We start from the raw sequence: 24,234 nt of genomic DNA on the forward strand, positions 1-24,234 counted from the left end.
ACACACACTTTTGTCAAAAGGTGGCGCTATACAGCGCCTGCTCCACACCCATTTATGAGCTTTTGCCAGTGTCTATCTATCATTAATACTGATGTGTGTCGAGTTTCATGACATTCTAAGCATGTTAAGTGCCTTAAAAACACCTGAAAACAATATTCAAGTTTGACCCGTTGCAACAGTATTTAAGATATCAAGAATCCCTTTGCAGTTTTACATCTGCCGTGTTTTGACATTATTCTGATGAAGTTTAAGAAAACAAAGTAAAAATTTCAGGCTAATTTCAAAGCATTTTGAAAATGACACACTTCCTGCTGCCAGTTGGTGGTGCTACTCCTAATAGTCACAGTAGTCATCTATGTAATCGGCAGTTTTACATCTGCCGTGTTTTGACATTATTCTGATGAAGTTTAAGAAAACAAAGTAAAATTTCAGGCTAATTTCAAAGCATTTTGAAAATGACACACTTCCTGCTGCCAGTTGGTGGTGCTACTCCTAATAGTCACAGTAGTCATCTATGTAATCGACCTCATACAACGAACAAACTGCTTAAGTTTGATCAAAATCAGACAAAGTGTGCAAAAGTTATTAGACACTTCCTGTTTCTCATTTCTCTCCATAATTTCGTCACCTTGCCAAACTGTTCGAGATATAAAAAATTCCTTTGCAATTTAGCATCCCAAAAGGGTGTGCAAAGTTTCAAGAGTTTTTGAGCATGTTTGGGCCCTCAAAAATGAGATTCATTTTGGAGAAGAAGAAGAAACAGAGCAATTCCAAGAGGGTCCTCGCAGCATTGGTGCTCGGGCCCTAATAATCCTAAAGAAAATAATAGGGCCCTTTTCCCCCTAGGGGCTTGGGCCCTAATTAGTTAGTTTGCCTGTGAATACCATTGTTGGGTTCTGTTTTTAGAGACCCATCAACATTTAACATTTTACTAATCACTGATTAAGTTGAAAAGTGTCAAAACGATTATTGGTGTATCTTTACTCTGTACAGTGAAATCATGTAGATTTGTGACTGACTGATACAGATTTTTTAATCCATGAGCTCGGTGTGCTATATTCAATATTATGTAGACTATATGATACAATCTAATAATAGTAAATGTACTCAAAATTACTGAAATTGAGCAAATATATATTTTACACAGTGTTCAATCATAATTGACTCAGGGTTATTATTGTTAACTAAAATAGAAAAAGAAAAACATTAACGAAAAACATTTTCATGAATTGGAATAAAATGAACATGAACTAAAATAAAATACAAAACCTTTTTGGCTAGATGCCAAGGCAACATTTCTTATTTTAATTGAATTTGTTGTTGTACTAAAATAACTAAAGTTGAAATATAATGACTGAAAACTATATATACAGTTGTGGTCGAAATTGTACACACACTTTGTGGTATCTGCAAAATGATGATTATTTAACCAAAATACGAGGGATCGTACAAAATGCGTTATTTTTTTATTTAGTACTAGTTTTTTATTTAGTATTTTTATAAAACTATTGTTTTCTCTTGTGGACTATATGTAAATGTCTTTTATGTGAAATATCTTATTCAGGTCAGTACTAAATATGCATTTTGTATGATCCCTCTAATTTTGGTAAAATAATTAGGCTGACATTTTGCAGATACTGCAAAGTGTATGACAAAATTTTGACTTCCGAGAGAAAATAAATAGTATCTGAAATAGCACTGTATTGACTATAATTTGTTGCAGTCAATATCAATATTCACAATGCATAATACTTTTTCTGTAACTTTTAACATTGCTTGAGGCATACATTAGATGCAAATGTGTTTTTTTCCCATATTGCTCAGTGAAGTTCAGTTCTGTGCAAAGTCAGTATTACAAACTTTCAGACTAAAGCTGTGTCTGTTATCACCGTCTCAGCAGTTTGTTGTTGACCATGCATGACCAATTCATTGCACACACAGTGAAACCAAACCTCTTCCCCATACTGAAGATGTGCGTATCTTAAGAAAAATCTAGCTAATAAATATCATGCAGTTGCTATGGTTTCTTCTGTAGTATTCTGTCATATGTAAGAGCTGCAGTGACATCAATGAGAAAAACACAAAAGCTCCCTAAGGGGAAGTGCAGCTGTTTCATTTGAGCAGATTGAAGCGAACTGGCCCTAATCCTCAAGTGATCGCAGACAGAAAACAAGGGACAAATGTCCAGCAGGGGTCAAGTGTGACGTGCGTAATCGTGTGCGATCTAATCTGTCTTGGGAAAAGAGGTTATGCATTGTGTAGGTGACTTAGTATTTAATTCTGTTAGATAATGTACATTGTATTATTTCATGTTGCCAAAGCATCAATTTAAACATTCAGTATCGCTTTCTTTGTATTTAAAACAGTCGTAACAGTAAATCATGTGTAATTACAAGAACCTAACACTAAAACCCTAAACCTAAAGTAAATACATGTTGTTAATTAATTCTATTTATGTAATTACGTTATGTTTTAGAACATTATTAATATACTTCTTTGTGTAATTACACTGTATCAAGGACACCTTAAAATAAACGGCCAAACAGTATTTTTTTTTACGGCGAAATTTCTCTGGCAAACTTGAGCCTGTTGCGAAATCTTTTGTTCTTGCATGAAATTCCTGATCATGTGGATTCCTGTTGAAATGAATGGATTTCACTAAATGTGATCGCACCTTTAGTCATAGTGTCACTTTACGGCTGAATCTCATGACAACTGACAAGAACATGTCTTGGACATATTTCATCCCAAAATCAAAATGAATTCATTAAAAATGAAAAAAACAAACAAAAAATATATATACAGTGGGTACGGAAAGTATTCAGACCCCCTTAAATTTTTCACTCTTTGTTATGTTTAGGATCATGAAGATTTTTGGCATTGTGACATGTCAGTTGAGTATATGTCTCATTCTAATTCTCATTACCATAACGCAAAAGATCAAATTCTTATTACAGTAATATATGTATATACAGCATATAATATATCTATAATTTATAGTTCAGTGAGTGAAAAGCAACTCTTTAGTGAATGTGTCAAGTGAATCACTCAGTCACTCATGGTTTGCTTTATGTAACAAAAACATTCATTGTTATTGTAATAAGTAATAGAAATATTTTTCATCAATTTGAATTCAAAATGTAGTTATTTGGGTTTATTGTTCACAATATATTTTTTTGTTGTGTTTTCAGTGCTTCCATGCAGGGTTATTATTATTAGCAGAAACTAAAACTAAAACCATACAAACCCTAACAGACACACACACACACACACACACACACACACACACACACACACACACACAGTCTTAGATGTTCTTAAGATTATCTTAAGAAGTACTAAAGACGAATTATTAATATATTAAGTATAAAATTAGTGCGCGAAAATAGAGCACTTTAAGTACATTACGGAAGTGTAGTTTTTTTTTCACCTGGGGCATTATATTTTTAAATTGGGCTGTAATGGTGCACAAATTTCACAGCTCAGTATGCACCTCAGTGTTCAGGTCACGGTTTGGTTTCGAAGCAGCAGGGTGAGCAAAGCATCTGTCTTAAGCTGCCTGTCTGCGAGACAGTGGAACACAGACAAGCTTAGTATACTTTGAGTGATTTACAGTAATAACAATCATGTGCAAAAACTAGTCCTGTGTGCTTCATTCCCTTTAGGCATTGCAGAATTTAATTTCTCATCCTTTTGTTGTAATCTCCTCAACAGTCCGAGCCGAGCTTTGGGTTGCTGTTTGACATCGATGGCGTCTTGGTGCGAGGAAAGACCCCCATCCCAGCAGCAAAGAGAGCTTTCCAGAAGCTGGTGGACGCAAAGGGACAGTTCGTGGTTCCGGTTGTCTTTGTCACCAATGCTGGCAACTGTTTACGACAGAAGAAGGCCGATCAGCTGTCTCACATACTGGGTGTTCCTGTGAGTTCTGCTCGCTCATATTCATGAGGACAATTCTGACATGCAGCCTGCTTGATGCATGCATTGTAGCTTTTTATATGCAATTCATTCAGCTTGATTCTCAGTTCACTGAGGGCACAGGGCTCGAATCATGACAAATCAAAGTAACCTTGATATTTTGAGATACTTATGAAAATGTACTGTACAAAGATCACTTACCTTTCCACATTTACACTTCAGAAACATGGCCTGTTCGGTCATACAGAGGTATTTGGGTTAGAGCTGAATATCATTGCTAAACACCAGCAGAACGAAGCACGAAAGTTTGTCGAAACAACACATTTGTGTTTCTTTTTTTTTTTAATTGCTGAAGTGTGTTGAACTTTCTTTTCCTGCGTCCTGTTCTTCATGCAATCCAGAATAGCAGCACAACTGAAAGGTTTGAGCGGCGCCCTCTACTGTACAGACGTGAATTTACATTTCCTTCCGCCTGAGGCTTATTCACTTCACTTCTGGTGTGAAAGGGCTTTTACATTTGCCAAAATTGTAGTATAATTGTATTTATATTAAATTGTAATTATATTAAAAACAAACAGATGCCCAGATGAGAAAAAGAAACACAAATGTAACATAACGCATTACTTTCCATAAAAAGTAACTACGTAACGCAATTAGTTACTTTTAGGGCTGGGTAAAAAATATCGATATCTCGATATTAATCGATTCTCATTTTTACGGAGCGATAACATATTAATTATAATTTTGACTGTTCTTCAATGTTTCATTTATGTTTGAATAAATCCATCAAGTTTTTGACAGCCATCATTTAAATATTTATATTTCAAAAAACTAATTGAAGTAGAAGTATTATTATGTAGCTAATTGTAACTTTATTATTTTAAAAACTTCTTTAGGGTAATTTTAGCAGTTTTATATTAGCCTACAAATCAGTCAATTTTAACCTTCAATATTATAGTAATGTAGGACTCTCATGTATATTTTACAGCATTAGTTGAGTGATTTTTTTCCCTTGAGAAAATTTAGCAAGTACTGTACCTGATATGTATCCAAAATAATCAATATTGAATCAAATCGAATCGCAAGCTTGTGAATGAGAATCGAATCGAATCGTGAAATTTGTGTCAAAACCCAGCCCTGGTTACTTTATAAGGGAATAACGCAATATTGTAATGCATTACTGTACTAGGTGTTCAAATAAAGTTCTGTCAAAAAAAAAAAAAAAATCATAAAAAGGTAAACCTCACATTTCAGCCTTTAAATCAGGGGTGACAAACTCAGTTTCTGGAGGGCCGGGGTCCTGCAGAGGTTAGATTCAGCCCTAATTAAACACACCTGATCCAGCTAGTCAAGTCCTTCAGGCTTATTTGAAAACTACATGGTTTGTGTGTTGGAGCAGCGTTGGCTCCGGCCCTCCAGAAATTGAGTTTGACACCCCTGCTTTAAATCATCTTTAGGAAAAGGATGAGTCAAAATGATAAATTATAGGCATTTTATCTGCTCCATAAACTATTCTACATAGGCTGCCTTATTATCTGAAGTGTTGAGATTTTTTGAATGCACATTAGTTTGTTTTTCATGTACCAGTTAAGACTTTGGTCCAGTTTTCGCATGGGTCTGAACGCAATCAGCAGACAGGCCGAATAAAAGCGTAAATCCGCTGTCTGACAGAAGGTGGCGCTTATGGAACAGCAGAAATAGAGCTGTTTCCACGGTAACCTCTGTAGCTACTGCTTTATCAGGCACTTGCTCAATGCTGAGCAGTATTTTATTAAAAACAAACAGATGCCCAGATGAGAAAAAGAAACACAAATGTAACATAACGCATTACTTTCCATAAAAAGTAACTACGTAACGCAATTAGTTACTTTTAGGGCTGGGTAAAAAATATCGATATCTCGATATTAATCGATTCTCATTTTTACGGAGCGATATCGATTCTTAAATCGCAAGAATCGATTAGTCTCGCCTGTTTTCATTTAATGGACGGAAAGTTGAAGGGCACTTCCCATCCAATATATCGCAATAAGCATTGTGCTTTGGTACTTTTAATATGAAACAAAGCCTCAGATTTCAAATTCTGTCCATTGTATTGCAGTATTCAAACAATAAATGCCGTTTTGGCGCTGTTTAATGTGGAGTGACAGATCGCTGTAGCGCCTCAGTTCAACAGACGCAGCAGCGCGAGGCGCACGTGAACTGATCATCTCCTCCACATTAATACCAATTTCAGCACAAAATAAACATGACTAAACATCCTAAGGTAAGTAAAAAAATCATAAAAAGGAAAACCTCACATTTCAGCCTTTAAATCAGGGGTGACAAACTCAGTTTCTGGAGGGCCGGGGTCCTGCAGAGGTTAGATTCAGCCCTAATTAAACACACCTGATCCAGCTAGTCAAGTCCTTCAGGCTTATTTGAAAACTACATGGTTTGTGTGTTGGAGCAGCGTTGGCTCCGGCCCTCCAGAAATTGAGTTTGACACCCCTGCTTTAAATCATCTTTAGGAAAAGGATGAGTCAAAATGATAAATTATAGGCATTTTATCTGCTCCATAAACTATTCTACATAGGCTGCCTTATTATCTGAAGTGTTGAGATTTTTTGAATGCACATTAGTTTGTTTTTCATGTACCAGTTAAGACTTTGGTCCAGTTTTCGCATGGGTCTGAACGCAATCAGCAGACAGGCCGAATAAAAGCGTAAATCCGCTGTCTGACAGAAGGTGGCGCTTATGGAACAGCAGAAATAGAGCTGTTTCCACGGTAACCTCTGTAGCTACTGCTTTATCAGGCACTTGCTCAATGCTGAGCAGTATTTACTGCGGGTTTTTCAATTCAGGATAATCAAAGACGGCTTTAATGATAATTAAAATAAGAAACCGCGTTACTGCCCATAGGAACTTTTTATTGTGGTTTATCGTCAAACCGATAACCGTTTCATCCCTAGAAACCTCTGGGTTTGGTCATGTTATTTAAAAAGTTTAAATACGATTTTTGTTACATGCTCCAAACCATAAAGCATTTATGTATGGTTTATAACTATTGATATGCATGATAATCTGCTTGTTTGATTTGTAGATATCGCAAGACCAAGTCATGATGTCTCACAGCCCTTTGCGAATGTTCAAGAAATATCACGACAAGCACGTTCTGGTGTCTGGACAAGGTCCTGTGCTCGACATCGCCAAAAAGTATCCTTCCCTGTCCAGTGTCTTCAGGTTCTTCTCTGTCGATCCGATGGCTGCATTTTATTGAAATAAATATACAGACAAATAACCGCAGTGGGATTTTTGGCCAAATCCTGTCGCACTAGTTCGAACAAAGCCTGAGTTGCTGGCTAGTTGTGTAACAAGTACCGTATTGTCCCGAATATAAGACGATGTTTTTTACTTGGAAATACATCTGAAAAAACGCGGTCGTCTTATATTCAGGGTCTAGACTTTGACATGTCAATAATACACCCACAACACTAGGTGGCGCCAAATGCGCATAAAACGAGTGTGCCATGAAATACGTAATGTAATGCGTGTTGTAAAGATCGCGAGTAAAAACAAAAGAAAAAGAAAACCTCACAGCTGCACAAGTCGTGACTGTCAGGTTAGCCTGATGGTATTTTTTAAATGTGATTGTTGGTACATTTTACCAGTTTTTACCATACTTTCAAAACAAAAATTAAAATAGGAAAAATATGCAATATGAAAATAATTGAAGACAAAATGTGTTTTACTGAGAAAAAACAAGATTTGGTTTTTAAAAAGCATTTTTCCAAAAGGTACATCTGGAAAAAGGGGGGGTCGTCTTATAATCAGGGTCGTCTTATATTCGGGCCAATACAGTACTTGGATTCATGGCAGCAGGGTGAACAGCTAGCACACATTTAAATGAGCTAAACAAATGAAACAACTGTGATGCTTTTTATCGAGAGCCCACAGAAAACATCAAAGATTTGAACATGGATGTACATGACTGCTGAGAGAAAGCGATTATCTCTGGTCTGTGTGATTATGACAGTCTCTCTGGCTTTTGCTGGCCTTTCCAGCATCTCGGTGATATCGTTAGATGTGACCGTATTATAATGTGATAGTGTTTACAAGCTTTCCACGAGGAATAGGATTATCGTAATCCTTCAAATCTCCTGTATTTGTTTGTGAATACAAATGGATTTGAATCATTAAAACAGTGATAATCACTTTTAGGTTCATCCATGAGTCAAATGAATTCTTGACTCACTGAATCAGTGTGGGCTTCACAAACGTGGTCAGTATCGACATGCTGCGCGAATCTTTCCCTCTGCTGGACATGGTGGATCACAACAGACGGCCCAAACTACCGGTAAGTCAGTAACTATACACGTCTTATCAATATTCGCTCTGCTTTGATTATTTCTTTTGATTATTACTTACTAAATGATGCATCACGAAATCTGAATTCTGGAACAGTTTGATTTAACTTGATTGCTTTGGTACAATTCACTGTAAAAAAACAAAAAAACAAATGTACACTAGCATTTAAAAGTACAGTTTCTTCTTAAAGAAATTAATACTTTTATTCAGCAATTGATCAAAAGTTACAGCAAAGACTTTTATTATGTTACAAAATATTTCGGTTTCAAATAAATGCTGTTCTTTTGAGCTTTCTGTTCATCAAAGAAACCTGCAAAATAAAATGTATCACAGTTTCTACAAAATGTTGAAGCAGCTCAACATTGCTAATAATGTAGAAATGTTTCGTGAGCAGTAAATCAGCATATTAGAATGATTTCTGAAGATCATGTGACACTGAAGACTGGAGGAATGATGCTGAAAATACAGCTGCGCATCACAGAAATAAATTACATTTTAAAGGGGTCATAGGATGCTACATGCACTTTTACAAGTTGTTTGAACTGAAATGTGTGTTGGCAGTGTGTGTACACAACCACCCTATAATGATAAAAAATCCACCCTGTTTTTTTGTTAATACCCATATACAAATCATATACAAAACTACCAAGAACATCAAAGTATGACCAAAGGGAGTGAGATTAGATCTGAGGTTTGGCTAGGTTAGCATGATCTGGTAGCATGTTGGTAGATGTTGTAATCGTGACCCCTTGTTTGGGATTTGCTTGTGGTTCCTTCAGCCAATTTAGCATCATGATTTTCCTGCTCTAGAGTCATTAGTCACATGTTATTTTGGTTTGACTGGTGACTGGCTAAAAAAAAAAAAAAGCCTGAATTCGCCCTCATTCATCCCACAGACACTAGGAAACAAGCTTTAGATACATGGAATACCACCTCACTTTGCAATGGTCAATACCTCTCAAGCGATCATACTAAACATTGGTAAACCGCAGGCCTTTCTGACTCATAATTGCATTGTAGAACATCAGCGCATAGCCTCATTAAATCTAAATGAAAAGTTATTGACAAGCAGAGGCATCCGGAAGAGAACCTGTTTAAAGGGGTCATAGGATGCTACATGCACTTTTACAAGTTGTTTGAACTGAAATGTGTGTTGGCAGTGTGTGTACACAACCACCCTATAATGATAAAAATCCACCCAGTGTTTTTTTTTTTATCTGGTTAAATGTTTTCCCCTTTCTCAAATCGAGCCGATCTCAGATGCCTGTCTGTGTGACGTCACACAGACAGGCCCCTCCCACGATAGTTTGATTGACAGTAGCGTTTCAGCAGAGACTGGACTGGTGTCTTACCTCAGACCTGCTCTGAGTGAGCTGTCATCAGTCCGCCATTGTTTCACCGCTGGAGCAGATGTAGACAAGAATGACTCCTAAGCGATTGAGGTGTTCTGTTGTTGGATGTAATAATGAACATAGCAGTCGTCATTTACTCCCGACATCTGAGCCGCTGAACTCGCAGTGGATTACATTGTTTCTGAAGGGAATGCTCCCCGATCTACATAAATGCGTTTATGTTCGCGCGAATCATTCGTGATCTAGCTTCACCTACAGAAGAAGTGAGTGTAAGGTTTTTTTAACGAATCTTTGCAAATCACCTTTCCTAATAATGTGCTAATTAGCAAGTTTCACGATGAATGCGGCTAAAGTAAACAGTCTCTCTGAGAGCAGCTCGGAAGAGAGGGGCGGGGTCAGCAGAGCTCATTAACATTTAAAGGAAAATGCTACAAAAACGGCTTGATCTGAAAAGAGTTGGTTTTGACAGGGTAAAAAGGTGTTTTTTACACTACCATTGAGAAATTATAACCAAACTATGTTACAGACTTTTCATTAAGACCCTAAAGAATCATATCAACTTGTGGAAAATGGGCATCCTATGACCCCTTTAACAGATATTCACATAGAAAACAGTTATTTTAAATTGTAATAATATTTCACAATATTGCTGTTTTTACTGTATTTTTGATCAAATAAATGCAGCCCTGGTGAGCAGAAGAGACTTGATTCAAAAACATAAAAAAATCATACCAGCCCCAAACTATTGAATGGTGGTCTATCTAGACGTACAGTTCACACTGTGGAATATTGACAAAACATTGTAAATATCGGACTGCATGAAATTAATAACCGAGTAATTATTAATTCATTTTTAAATTCCATAATCAATGCTTTTTGTGTACTCAAGATAATTAGGGTTGTTGTAAGTTTGTGCTTTATGCTCTAATAATACCTTTTTTTTCTGTAACCAGTTTTGGCACTTGCCTAGGTTTATGCAGTATGTGTATGTGTTAGTCACCGTCAGGTCAGGTTAGAACAGGTCAAACATAAATGCAATGTGAAGAGATTGGCCAGTGGCAATGATATGTATAGGATAAAACACAAGCCCCCTTGTTGTAAACTGGACAAATAGAAGATTATGCTGAATTTGCAGATTTCCTGTCCTGTTTTTCGTGCATGTGACTGCGTATTTGAAGATTTTAAAATGGTTTGTACTTGTATATAGTCTCATAGTTTTTCTAAACCCCCAAACCTGTTGTTCTGTGAGGGAATCAGCTGCTGGATAGTTTATGAGATCGGTCAGATGACATATAATGGCAGATATGAAAGAAACCGGATACTTTCCTTGTTGTTTCAGTCTTTGCCTGTGGTGAACCTCCCCAGAGTTGAAGGTAAGATATTTCTGGAGATAACTGGATAGTTGTGCGATGTGCTGCTTCACATGGCATGGCTTTTTGTGGATTTTTGTGGAATATTGCAGTGTTTTTTTTTTTTTTTTTTAATTCATGTGTTCTCGTAGTCTTTACACAAAAACGTGTCCCTGGCAATGACACTAACATGAGATCACAGCAGTTAACGAATGAGCCAATGATTGAGTCAATCCTGTCAATCCCCACTGGACAAAATCTTTATTTTTCTTCACTCAAGAAGCGTTTTCTCTCAGATACAGGCTACACCACTATAGTAAAGAAAAGACAGCTGCAATTTCCAAACAATGTCGACTTTAATTGATTCTTCACTGACTATTCTACACTCTAGGTGTGCAGATGAGAATATATTTTCTGTGAATATTTTTCGTGAAACTGGTCTGAATGATTCACTAATCTGTCTGATCCAGCTCAATACGTTCAAATGTACAGGTGCATCTCAATAAATTAGAATGTCGTGGAAAAGTTCATTTATTTCAGTAATTCAACTCAAATTGTGAAACTCGTGTATTAAATAAATTCAATGCACACAGACTGAAGTAGTTTAAGTCTTTGGTTCTTTTAATTGTGATGATTTTGGCTCACATTTAACAAAAACCAATAAAATAAAACCAATAAAAAAAACATTTTTGCATTGAATTTATTTAATACACGAGTTTCACAATTTGAGTTGAATTATTGAAATAAATGAACTTTTCCACGACATTCTAATTTATTGAGATGCACCTGTACATGTACACCAGAAAGCTTGTTATTATCCTAAACTACAATAAAAAGTTTGGGGTCTGTAATACCTTTTGAAATAAATAAATACTTTTATTCAGCAAGGACGCATTGAATTGATCAAAAGTGACAATAAAGACATTTATAATGTTACAAAAGATTTCTATTTCAAATAAATGCTGTTCTTTTGAACTTTCTATTCATCTGTGAATCCTGAAAAAAAATGTATTACGGTTTCCACAAAAATACTAAGCAGCACTACTGTTTCCAACATTGATAAAAAATAAGTGTTTCTTGAGCAGAAAATCAACATTAGAATGATTTCTGAAGGATCATGTGACACTGAAGACTGGAGTAATGATGCTGAAAATTCAGCTGCGCATCACCGGAATAAATTACAGTTTAATACATATTCACATAGAAAACCGCTATTTTAAATTGTTATAATATTTCACAATATTACTGATTTTACTAATTTTTTTACAAATTAAAAAAATCTTACCGACACCAAACTTTGAACGGTAGTCTATATGTACTTGGTATGTATTAAGCTGGAACCTGTATTATAAAAGAAAAATCAAACAATAATGTAATCAAATAAATAATAAGAGTGAAAGACAGACAATGGCTTTAATTAGCCTCTTTTCTCCTGTTCTAGCTGTAGTTCTGTTTGGGGAGCCCATTCGATGGGAAACAAACTTACAGCTCATCATTGATGTCCTTCTCACCAACGGCAATCTGAGCAACGCCTATGAAACCGCTCTCTCCGCTCATCTGCCGCTCCTGGCCTGTAACATGGATCTCATGTGGATGGCAGAGGCACATTCTCCAAGGTGATCAGCTCACTCTAAATGCTGATTTATTAGGGAGACTGGGGCTAGTTGTCAGACTTTTTACACCAGTGAGTATTTCTAAGCAGAGGGTTAAGTCAGTTCCTCTATAGATATGCAATGTTTAAAGTCTCGACTACAACAAACCTGTTTGGCACATATTTACATTTTGTGACACTATGCTCCAATAGCAGTTTTATTGTGTTTATATATACATATAGACAATGTAGGTATGATGCATTGAAGTGTAGCAGTAAATTGAGCAAAGCCACCTCCAATGATCTGAGACTGGCCAATTAATGAATGAAAAATCTCCCATCAACAGATTCGGTCACGGCACTTTCATGGTGTGTTTGGAGAACATCTATAAGAAGATCATTGGCAAAGATCTGAAGTACGAGGCCCTCATGGGGAAGCCCAGTGAACTGACCTACCATTTTGCTGAGTTCCTCATTAGAGAACAAGCTGCTGAGAGAGGCTGGAGGGCACCGATCAGATCCCTGTATGCTATCGGGTGAGACACATGCACAGTGTAATGGGCCAGTGTGGATGTGAGAGGATTTCAAACATGAGCTTGCAGACGAAACACAAAATCTACCCCGTGCCTACACTGCTTGTTTAAAAAAAGTGTTGTTTTATGCTTAGGATATTATTTATCATATCCAGTTTGCAGAGCAAAATATATAGTGCCATGCAAATGTCTTAGGCGTGTTTGATTTTTCCATACATTCCTTTTTTTTGACAAATGGTCCACATACATATCTGATCTAAGAATCATCCAGTGTGTCTGTAATTACATGAAGAGATGAAACATCTTAAGACACTTGGAGAAATTTACCTGCAAAGCTACAGTATTGTGAAAAGTTTCAGGCAATTGTGGAAAAAAAAATATGTAAAATAAGCGTGTTTTCAAAAATAATGCCATAGACAGATTTTATGTTAAATTCTATGAACTACATCACTTCAGTATTTGATATGACCATCCTTTAGCCTTTAAAACAGTTTTGTTCTTATTAAAATTGTACAGTTTTTAATGTAGTTTTGCAAGTAGATTTCTCCCAGCATGAAATTTGCACACTGAAGGATCTAACGTTCATTTTGCACAGTACATGTCTGATCGTATTTATCTCATATGGGATTTTTGCTTATTCCATTATAGATGTGTCCAATCAAACATTAATCTCCCTTAAAAAAAAACAAAAAAAAACTTTCTGTGAATGGAGGAAGGAATAGTTCACCCAAAAAGGGAAATTTGTTGGCAATGTACTCACCCTCAGGACATCCAAGATGTAGATTTGGAGAAATATTTGTAGAAATGTAGCACTGCATCAGTGTCTCAGCAATGGATGCTCTGCAGTGAATGGGTGCCGTCAGAATGAGAGCTGATAAAAACATCACAATAATCCACAAGTAATCCACAGCACTCCAGTCCATCAGTTAAAGTCATGCACAGCGAAAAGCTGTGTGAAAGTAATAAACAAATTCATCAAGATGTTTTTAACTTCAAACAGTTGTTTCCAGCTAAAATATGAGTCCATAATTCATAACGCTTCATAAAGTGAAAAAGTCCTGTTCTCTCACATCAAAATCCAGCCACATATTTGTTTAGAGCTGTTTTGGCTTGTAAACGCGGCTTGATCTGTGCAGATTTCTTTCCTGATTCAGAACAGACCACTTTTCACTGGAGAATGCAATATTATGAACTTGTATTTTAGTCAGAAGCTAAAAACGTCTTAATGCTGGATTAGTTTCAGCTTGTGTCTTCTCCAGATGTTAACTGATGGACTGGAGTGCTGTGGATTACTTGTGGATTATTGTGATGTTTTTATCAGCTCTCATTCTGACGGCACCCATTGCAGTGCTACATTTCTACAAACCTGATGAAGACACAAACTCATCTGCATGGCATCAGGAAAATCATTTTTGGGTGAACTACTCCTTTAACATATTTTTGTGGACAGTAATATTTAGAGGGCAAGCACAGAAAGTTTGTAGATATCTTTTAGTTTTCTTGCTGAAAGGCTATTGCCCTCTAGAACCGTATAGCAGAAAGCAAAATTTGATGCCATTCTTGACTTTTTTACTCCTCCTTTCACTTTATTTCACTGGTGTAAAAATCATCAGAACATTAAAACGACATAACCACTGGAAACATGACCGGTGAAGTCATTCACAAAGCAACAGCTGTGCTGCGTTGATCTTACTCTTGCAAACATCTCTTTCCTTATGCAATTTTGAACAACTGAATAAATACATTTATGAATAAAAATAATAAACAGTGTTGTGGGTAACGCATTACAAGTAACACGAGTTACGTAATCAGATTACTTTTTTCAAGTAACTAGTAAAGTAACGCATTACTTTTTAATTTACAAGAGAATATCTGAGTTACTTTTTCAAATAAGTAACGCACATTACTTTTTTTTCCAGTTTATTGATTTATTGTCCCCATGTTGAGAAATCAGAAGATGTTACTGTAATTCTAAAATAAATATGAATATGCATTAATTCATCTCACATCTCACAAAAAAAAACACAGATTCAGTATTCCTCAAAATGATTAAAAATAATGCAACTCAGAATATGACGCAAACCTGCAATAATTAAATGTTAAACAACACAAATATCCTTTATGTATTTAATCCCATTCTATTAACCAATGTCTTTGCTTCTGACCTTCGATGATCAATAATCGCAATTACAATTTCAATGGAATAATCGACAATTATGATTTTTGTCATAATCGTGCAGCCCTAATCTGTTGCTAATCTTCTATATGCAATTAGGGACAACCTGATGACTGATATTTATGGTGCTAACCTCTACAACCGCTACCTCGATGAACGGATGGCCAGGAAGTCCACCAAAGCAGTGGCGAACATGGTGACTGGAGCAGGGACGCCCGCCAGCGTCCCTCAGGAGGTGGACATGGACAACGGCTGGGAAAGTGAGCTTGCGTCGCCCTCCGCCACGTCCTGCAAGTCCATCCTGGTGTGCACAGGCGTCTACAACCCCCACATGGACTTACCTAAAGACGCCAGCCAGTGCATCAAAGAGACCGTCTTCCACGGCCACCGCGACTTCCGCTTCGACCCGGCTCTGGTGGAGCCAGAGAAGATCGCCGAGGACGTGGACGCTGCTGTCGAGCTCATCTTCGAGATGGAGAAGTTCGTAAATACAGTTTAGTGACGTCAATATAGTGATGCTATTGATTTAATATCAACAGTCTGTATGAATCCGCCTTTCCATTTTAGTACGTGTTTTATGGAGAAAACCTCCACAGATGAGCACAATGCATAACTGAGAAAACAGGAGCGGTCATTAAAGATCCCGTGGCATTTTTAGCTTTACTGGATTGCATGATTTCATTTTAACTGTCAGGTGTTCGTGGTCCAACAGTATTTTTTCAGAAGCTCATGTGCATGTTCTACTCTCTAGTGTGAGTCGAGAGGCTAGAGAGGTCATGAAATACACAGTGTTCCAGCTGTAGACTGATGTGGGGTGATTAAAATAAGGGCAAAACTGTGGCAGAAACACAAAATGGATTGAATCTGTGATCTTCTGGAAGCGGTTTTCAGCTCCGACAGCTACTCTTCTGCACCCCTGGATTGCAAGGGCTATCAGTCTGCCTTTTTTAATAGACTGTGTCCTAAACCAGGGATCCTCAAATCTGGCCCACAAGATCCACTTTCCTGCAGAGTTTAGCTCTAACCCTAATCAAACACACCTGAGCAAGCTAATCAATGTCTTCAGGATCATTAGAAAATCACAGGTAAGTAAGTTTGATCAGGGTTGGAGCTAAACTCCGCAGTGCATTGGCAAGATTTGGGGAACCCTGTCCTAGACCATTAGTACTTTTATTATTTTTTTCACAGTTAGTTTAACATTGTTAAAATCATATTACAGTAACTTGCCGTTTTAGCATTGCAGGTCCCATAAATTCTACCATTTTTATAGAGTTGTTTATGTAATACCTCATATTAATTCAACATGTTCTGTATTGTTACTTTCGTTGTGCCATTATTACATAGGTAATTGTTTCATTGTTATGCCTCCATTCTTTTTTTTTTATTAGGTTATTTATGTTTGTTTTGGTTACTGTTACACTGTATCATAATGGTGAGATTTGCACTGAGACAAAACAACCCTTAGAAAATAAAAGCCATCCACTTGGATATATATTTTTTTTGGGGGGGGGGATTTTACCAGTAAATGATCTTGTGCAAGGTTTACAACTCCAATATACAAATCTTCTAGTTTTTGAGGTAGTTGTGACCATTAAAGACGTGTTTTTTCCCCCTAAATTAATTAAACATTTAAAACAAACATAATTCTGTAGTAAATTCTTAAAGTCTTACATACAAGTTATGCTGTGACAGTTTTATTGATAAAATAATATAAGAACATTTATTACCAAATACAAATTGATCATGTTTCTCAAAACATTTAACTGATTGACAAACAGTAAAATGCATAGTAATACCATGATGACAATACTAACAAACTACAACAATATTAAAAGGCACTATAAATTATCTGAAGAATGCTCGTCCAATGATCTACCTTCTAGTACATCTGTCTTCTTTCACTCATATACTTCATCAACAATTCTGTATAACGAAAAAGCTCATTATTTTTTTCCAAACTACACATTTGTGAAACTAAAGACTTGACATTCTTAAAGGCTGCCACCATACCATATCCTAAATATATATTTTGATTTAAAAGACGCATGTGTCGGTCAGTGATATATAAAAAGTACCAAACTGAGCTCTTAACCTTAAGAAGATATTGCAGGCAAATACAAAGACGCTATTGCATGTAAAATGGCTCTGGTTATTCATGCTTACTTGAGATGTAACAGCAATTGATGTTACTTACAAATTCATCGGTGCGATCTTCTCACAAGTTACACATGGTACAATATTATCAGAAAAATGTTTTTTTTGCAAGTTTAAAAAGATAGTTTATTATACTCTTTTATAATTTAACAAGGCTTTGTGGTACTAAATGAATGCAAAACTCAAAATACCAATGCCCATGTGACATCTATAATAAAATGTCAGTTCAAAAGGGTTGCAAGAACAGTCTGCATTTTTTAAATTTGCCAGTTTATAAAAAACGCATACGTTATCACAAACTAGTACATAATTAGAGTGTAAAGTAACCCATCATGGCAGCCGTTCAACACATTGTATTCAAACCAATTTACCCTAGAGAACTGCAGATGGCCACTCATTTACAACAGAACCTGGCTACCTTCATTATTGAATGCACTCTTAAAAAGGTTGCATTTTTCTTTAAATCTTAAAAACGTACTGAAAACATTGGCAAAATGTCTTCGGACCGTGGCTGTTGATACCATACTGAGAATTCAGGTCAGTCAAGTCAATGGAGAATGAGAGATTTCTGGTCACGAACCCAATAACCTCTACAGAAATTCCCTTCCGTGGAATAGATGTGTGTGTTCCGGTGCATATGTCCATTTCAACATTTTCACACTACCACTGCTGCATCTGCACTTGAAATCTTGAGTAGCTATAACATGTCGAAATATTGATGACAATGACTTAAGCCTTGCTGAGCCGTTGTTACAAAAGGTCTTGAAACGGTTACATAACTATTAGGAAGATTAAGCAAGTGGCAGTAGACCTTAGTCTGGCTAGACGACACATTTCATTTACTACAAATGGAATGCGAAATAGTTCAGTGTCGAATCTTAACAGCCGGTCCAACAAGCGATGGGATATTTTGTCAACAGCTTGGTTTCTATTTGTTAGTTGTATCTCTAGGAAGCCCCGCCCATTGTGAAATCTCATTTGTCCAAAGTCTTGCTACACATAACTGCACATTAAACATCAAACACGATCTGATTGGCTGATTGTGTCACGTCGCACAGCAATTTTGCGTTCAATGGAGAAACAAATTGTTTCTTACTGGGTTTTGAAAATAATTGAACAAATTTTGGCTGGTTATGATTTTTAAAAAAGCATGGCAATTTTGTGCTTGGCAATCAAAATGGTCTCTACCCAGCGTCTTCACTGTTACGTTCAACTGTAGGTGTCTTTTATAAGCCACTCCTAGAAATGTATCCTTAGCGTCTCCCGCTTCAAATTCAGCATCTGCCTGACAGGACCCAATTTATATAACTGCGTGAGTGGTAAGAGAACCAAAGCTTTTTATTGCTTCATCAACACCCACATCCCCAGCCCTCATTGGTCACATCCTTGCTGTTGAGTTTAAAGCTGTCCGTTACATTTTCAGTGAACATGGGCCCGCCATGTCTGAGAATGAGCTCACTGGCCATTTTGTTAAATGCCTCTTCCACATTGCTAGAGTCCTTGGCTGAAGTCTCGATGGCACTAACAAAATCCAGCTGATGAGCCATGGTCTGTGCGTCCTCAAGTGGAACTTCACGCAAGTCGGGCAAGTCTGATTTATTACCTGGGATGCAAAAAGAATTGAAGAGATTTAATCACGAGACTTTCCTAAAACAGTTTCTTTAAAGGAATAGTTCACCCCAAACAGCACATTTGCTGAAAATGTGCTCACCCTCAGGCCATCCCAGATGTAGTTTCTTCATCAGATTTGGAGAAATGTAGCATTGCATCAGTGTCTCAGCAATGGATGCTCTGCAGTGAATGGGTGCCGTCAGAATGAGAGCCGATAAAAACATCACAATGTTTTGGACTGTTTTTGCTCAGAAATGGTCCTTGATCTGGTCAGATTTCTCTCCTGATTCAGACAAGATGGACTTTTTCACTGGAGAATTATGGACTCGATTTTAGTTAAAAACGTCTTGATGGATTTGTTTCAGCTTTTGGCTGCACAAGACCTGATGGACTGTGGATTATTGTGATGTTTTTATCAGCTCTCATTCTGACGGCACCCATTCACTGCGGAGGATCCATCGGTGAGCAGGTGATGCAATGCTACATTTCTCCAAATCTGATGAAGACACAAACTCATCTACATCTGGGATGCCCTGAGGGTGAGCACATTTTCAGCTAATTTCAATTTTTAGGGTGATCTATTTCTTTAAAGCAATTACAATTCATAAAGGAAGCATGTCAGACACACTCTTTGCACTCACCAATTAACAGAGGAACAATGTTGGAACCCCCATATTTCTTCACATCCTCCATCCACTTGGGCACAGACATGAAAGAGGCTCTCTTTGTGATGTCGTAAGTGATGATGGCACCATTGGCGCTGCGGTAGTAACTCTGTGTGATCGTGCGAAACCGCTCCTGTCCAGCTGTATCCCAAATCTGTAACTATACCACAAATTATATTTATTGTATTGTACTACTATCGTGCCTATACATTGCACCCACTCTATATTAGGTGTCTTTTTGACGAATATGTACTTATTTACATTGAAATTGTATGTACAATGTTCTCATTGGTCACTAATTCAATCTCAAGTTAACAAATTACAGAATTGGTCATGCCCAACTCATCACTACAATGATGTTTGCTGTTGTTTATTGTAAATGGAAACCACATTTAGATAGTAAAGGATTATAAGTTGTGCAGAAACTAGGCAAATAATCTTGGCACGGTAAAAGACATTAGACACGGCCTCAACACGGACAATAAAAAGTGCTGACGTTCACTGAGTCAGCCAATGAAACACAGTGAGATTTCACAATGGAGTCCCATACTGGCTGAGCTAGCATCTGGACCAGTGTCACGCCGCCGCTAACAGGACAGTATTTAAGTGCTCACTACAGTACCAAATGAACACAAGCTCATTATTTGAAAGGAACCGGTCTATATGACAATGGCTTTACATTAAGCTCTTCATATAACATGGCTGACGGTTTTGTATGCAGTATCTATGAAAAACTGACGTGCAATGTGCAAAATTTGTCTGTTGCTTTGTTTCACAATGCTCTGACCTCTGTCTGCTCGACATTTACTTTTGACTCATATCGTATTTATTCATCTTTATTTGAAGCGCCTTTCCCAAGATAACACACGTACATCTGCAAGAGGTCTGTTAAAGGGGTCATATGATGCTGCTAAAAAGAACATTATTTTGTGTATTTGGTGTAATGAAATGTGTTTATGCGGGAACGTCTTATGGACATCTTCTAGACGTCTATTTGACATCTGATAGAAAGCGTCCTATAGACGTATTGCAGATGAGCAAACTGTCTAAAAAATGCGTCTTGCAGATGTAAATGCAGACGTCAAACAGGTCAAATACTATCAGGAAACAATATAAAACACAACCACAGTATTCACAACCACAACTTTAATCAGAGGTCAACAGAAAATACTGAGAGAAAAGATTAGTTTTTAGTTGAGATTTTACTAAACTACCAACAAAAGCCCAGGTAGACCTCCGTGAAGAGTCTCTTGTCAAATCCAGCAGAACCTACTGTCCGTGTTTTGGCTTATGCTTATGAATTTTCCAACCGTGCTATAGAATAATGCAGTTTAAATGTCCATTAGTCTCAAGCAGGGACAGTTTCAGTTAGACATTGTTTACAGCTTAGCAACTACCTTGGCTATTGCATAACTGTCCAATGACACTGTGTGCCAACTTTAAGCCCTAAAGCCAACAACCAACTTTACAGTATTTTCACTTTTATTCTTCCACGTCTTACGTGTCAACGTCGCAAGGAAACGCTCTTTCTTCCTTTTAAAATGGTTAACACGATATCTGACAAAACATCAAAGTCGCGGCAGTTATTATTAAAACTGCGATGCATTAATCACCTCTCAGCTTTACAAATTAACCACAAAAATAAATAAATGATTCGAATGAAACCCTAAATGAATGTGATAAGGCTTACAGTAATAACAATAAACGTACTAAGGAGATTTTTGGTACAAAATGTGGATTTATGGGGAAACTTATGTGAACACCGACAAGCTGTCGCCATGAAGAGAAACTTAAAGGGATAGGTCACTAGTTCGTATTTTGAAGATTGCTGGTAATCAAACAGTTGGTGGTTGCCATTGACTTCCATAGTAGGGAAAAAAAATATACTATGGAAGTCAATGGCAACCACCAACTGTTTGATTACCAGCAATCTTCAAAATATCTTCTTTTGTGTTCAACATAAGAAAGCAACTCATACAGGTTTGGAACGAGATGAGGGTGAGTAAATGATGACAGAATTTTCATTTTTGGGTGAACTATCCCTTTAATGAGCTCTATAACCATAAGACACAACTATAACGAGTAACGTTAGCTTGGACTGCAGCACTAACCTTAACCCGCTTCCCGTGTATTTCCAGCGTCTTCATGGTGAAATCCACACCGATCGTGTTCCCTTGTTTTTCGATGAATATCCCGGTCTTGAAACGCTGAACCACACAAGTTTTGCCGACACCGACATCTCCAACAAGAACGATTTTGAAGACTAAATCGTAGCTGTCGTCAGAGTCCAGCAGTGACATGCCGTTAGCCGTGCAGCGAGTGCTCACCTATAAACCGATAATCGGTGCCTCCGGTTGTTTCGCGAGGACGTGAGTGACGTGGAGAAACACACACACACACACACACACACACACACACACACACACACACGGCACCTGCACACTGCGGTAAAGTTGGTTTTATATTCACACATTCGGACTTCCGCGTTGAATAACTTTCTAATTTAATGTGCAATAAAGTAATTTTTTGCTAATTCTATTCAGCGACATGATTCTCAACCTACTACATTTTTCACAATCGATCAAAATGGACAAGTATTGTTTTAATGGCATACTTACCGGCGAACGTCCACTGAATGTCCAACGTAGCGTGGCAAACAAGATAGGGACCGTCTAAAAAGTTGTAATTTTTTTTCATTGTGTGCAAACAGACAGCTACATTTTAGCCAACTACAGATGTACCAGCAAATATCACTCACATTATGTCTTGTTGCTAAATATTCATCTGACCCTGTAGAACATACTACAAATCTTTAATGTACAATAATTTGCTTTATATGTTCAATTTCTACCATTACAGTATTCTATGGGGTTCTTCAATGGCACAGCATCCAGTTCAATAACTTTTGAAAAGAGGGTCACACAGCTCCAAAACAAAATGCTAAATATTTATTTGACCATAAAGAACATACTACATTATTTGCTGTATATGTTCAATTTCTATCATCACTGTTTTCTTCGGGTTTCTTCATTGAGACACCTTCTTCCAGCTCAATATCTTTTGAAGGAAGACACTGACTTACCCAGTACACATTGTATAATATTAATTTTACATTAAATAACACACTACAGCTTTTCATTGTAATTTGGTAACAATCCAGACAAGTGGAAAATCACCTGGAATCTCCTGAACATAATTAATGGCTTCATTTTACAACTGTTTTATTTATTTATTTGCTTCAAAATTAACAAGAACTGTGTTGGTGTGTTGGTTTTAACAATGATATATGATATACAGTATTTCAGTAGGTTTTGAAAGCATGAGTCGACTGCTCCAAAGCAAGTTGGAACATCTTGTTTGGACCCTACAGAACATACTGCAGCGCATGTCTCGCTGTTTTATTCACCTCTGTTTCTCTGGTTTTAAGTGTGATAAAGACTTAACAGTAAACAGTGTTCTACAGGTGTTCAATGAAAAGAATGGCTAAACTTTTATGCGTCCCTGTTGTATGACATCTTCATTTAATATTAAACTCTCACAATATCACAATTTATGTGCATTCATTGATGTTTACAGTCCTGCAAAAATATCACTGTCCATGGTACTAATTCTGTCAGATTATTGAAAAGTACTCAGAAAGCATGACAGCAAACAGGATGTTTATTTTGGGTGAACACTTTCAAAAACAAGTGGAAACATTCTTCAAGATGGTTTATAAATAATTTGCGCCTCACATATATATTCAATTTGTACCATCACTGTGTTTTATAGGTTTCTTCAATGACGCATCATCCAGTTCAATAGCTTTTGAAAGGAAGGACCCAGTGCTACAGTGCAAGTTGTAAAATATTTATTTGACCATAAAGAGCATACTACAAGTCTTTAATGTGCTATTATTTACTCTAGATGTTCAATTTCTATCATCACTGTATTCTATGGGGTTCTTCAATGGCACAGCATCCAGTTCAATAACTTTTGAAAAGAGGGTCACACCGCTCCAAAACAAAATGCTAAATATTTATTTGATCATAAAGAACATACTACAAGTCTTTAATGTGCTATTATTTGCTGTATATGTTCAATTTCTATCATCACTGTTTTCTTCGGGTTTCTTCATTGAGACACCTTCTTCCAGCTCAATATCTTTTGAAGGAAGACACTGACTTACCCAGTACACATTGTATAATATTAATTTTACATTAAATAACACACTACAGCTTTTCAATGTACTATTATTTGCTCTATGTGGTCAATTGACACTGCCAGTGTGTTGCATTTGATTCTTCTATCCAGTTCAATAGCTTTCAAAAGGCTCAATGGACTGTTGCACAAATCTGTCCTGAAAGAGGCGTCCGCCACTTCCTACGCAAAAGGTATATATAAATAATAAAAATAATGGGATATATAAAAACAAACTTGACGGGAAAATTAATAAATTAATAAAAGTAATAAATTAATGAAGTAAACAATGATTTTAAACTCTATTTTCATGTCAATATACACATTTACATTAAATAAACCACTCTCATTAATGGAGATAAGCA

General features: G+C 36.8%; 2 protein-coding genes across 2 annotated transcripts in view; one reads left to right on the forward strand and one right to left on the reverse strand.

Moving 5' to 3' along the window:
- The window catches only part of LOC107758152 (cat eye syndrome critical region protein 5), an 18,425-nt gene extending 2,135 nt beyond the window's left edge, over positions 1–16,290 (forward strand). The window contains exons 2-8 of the mRNA XM_016575825.1: positions 3,715–3,918; positions 6,995–7,107; positions 8,155–8,248; positions 10,951–10,984; positions 12,402–12,576; positions 12,899–13,087; positions 15,360–16,290. Of these exons, the coding sequence (XP_016431311.1) occupies positions 3,715–3,918; positions 6,995–7,107; positions 8,155–8,248; positions 10,951–10,984; positions 12,402–12,576; positions 12,899–13,087; positions 15,360–15,759 (1,209 nt within the window). The 3' untranslated portion in view covers positions 15,760–16,290. The remainder of the gene's footprint in view (positions 1–3,714; positions 3,919–6,994; positions 7,108–8,154; positions 8,249–10,950; positions 10,985–12,401; positions 12,577–12,898; positions 13,088–15,359) is intronic.
- Positions 16,291–17,761: 1,471 nt separating this feature from the next.
- The window catches only part of rab43 (RAB43, member RAS oncogene family), an 18,367-nt gene continuing 11,894 nt past the window's right edge, over positions 17,762–24,234 (reverse strand). The window contains exons 2-4 of the mRNA XM_016575836.1: positions 21,802–22,125; positions 19,667–19,850; positions 17,762–19,017 (exon numbers count right to left, since the gene is read on the reverse strand). Coding sequence (XP_016431322.1) covers positions 18,764–19,017; positions 19,667–19,850; positions 21,802–21,990 — 627 coding nt within the window. The 5' untranslated portion in view covers positions 21,991–22,125 and the 3' untranslated portion in view covers positions 17,762–18,763. The remainder of the gene's footprint in view (positions 19,018–19,666; positions 19,851–21,801; positions 22,126–24,234) is intronic.

The sequence above is a fragment of the Sinocyclocheilus rhinocerous genome, unplaced genomic scaffold (assembly GCF_001515625.1).
Source record: "Sinocyclocheilus rhinocerous isolate Xijiao unplaced genomic scaffold, SAMN03320098_v1.1 scaffold1574, whole genome shotgun sequence".
NCBI classification, from domain to species: Eukaryota; Metazoa; Chordata; class Actinopteri; order Cypriniformes; family Cyprinidae; genus Sinocyclocheilus; species Sinocyclocheilus rhinocerous.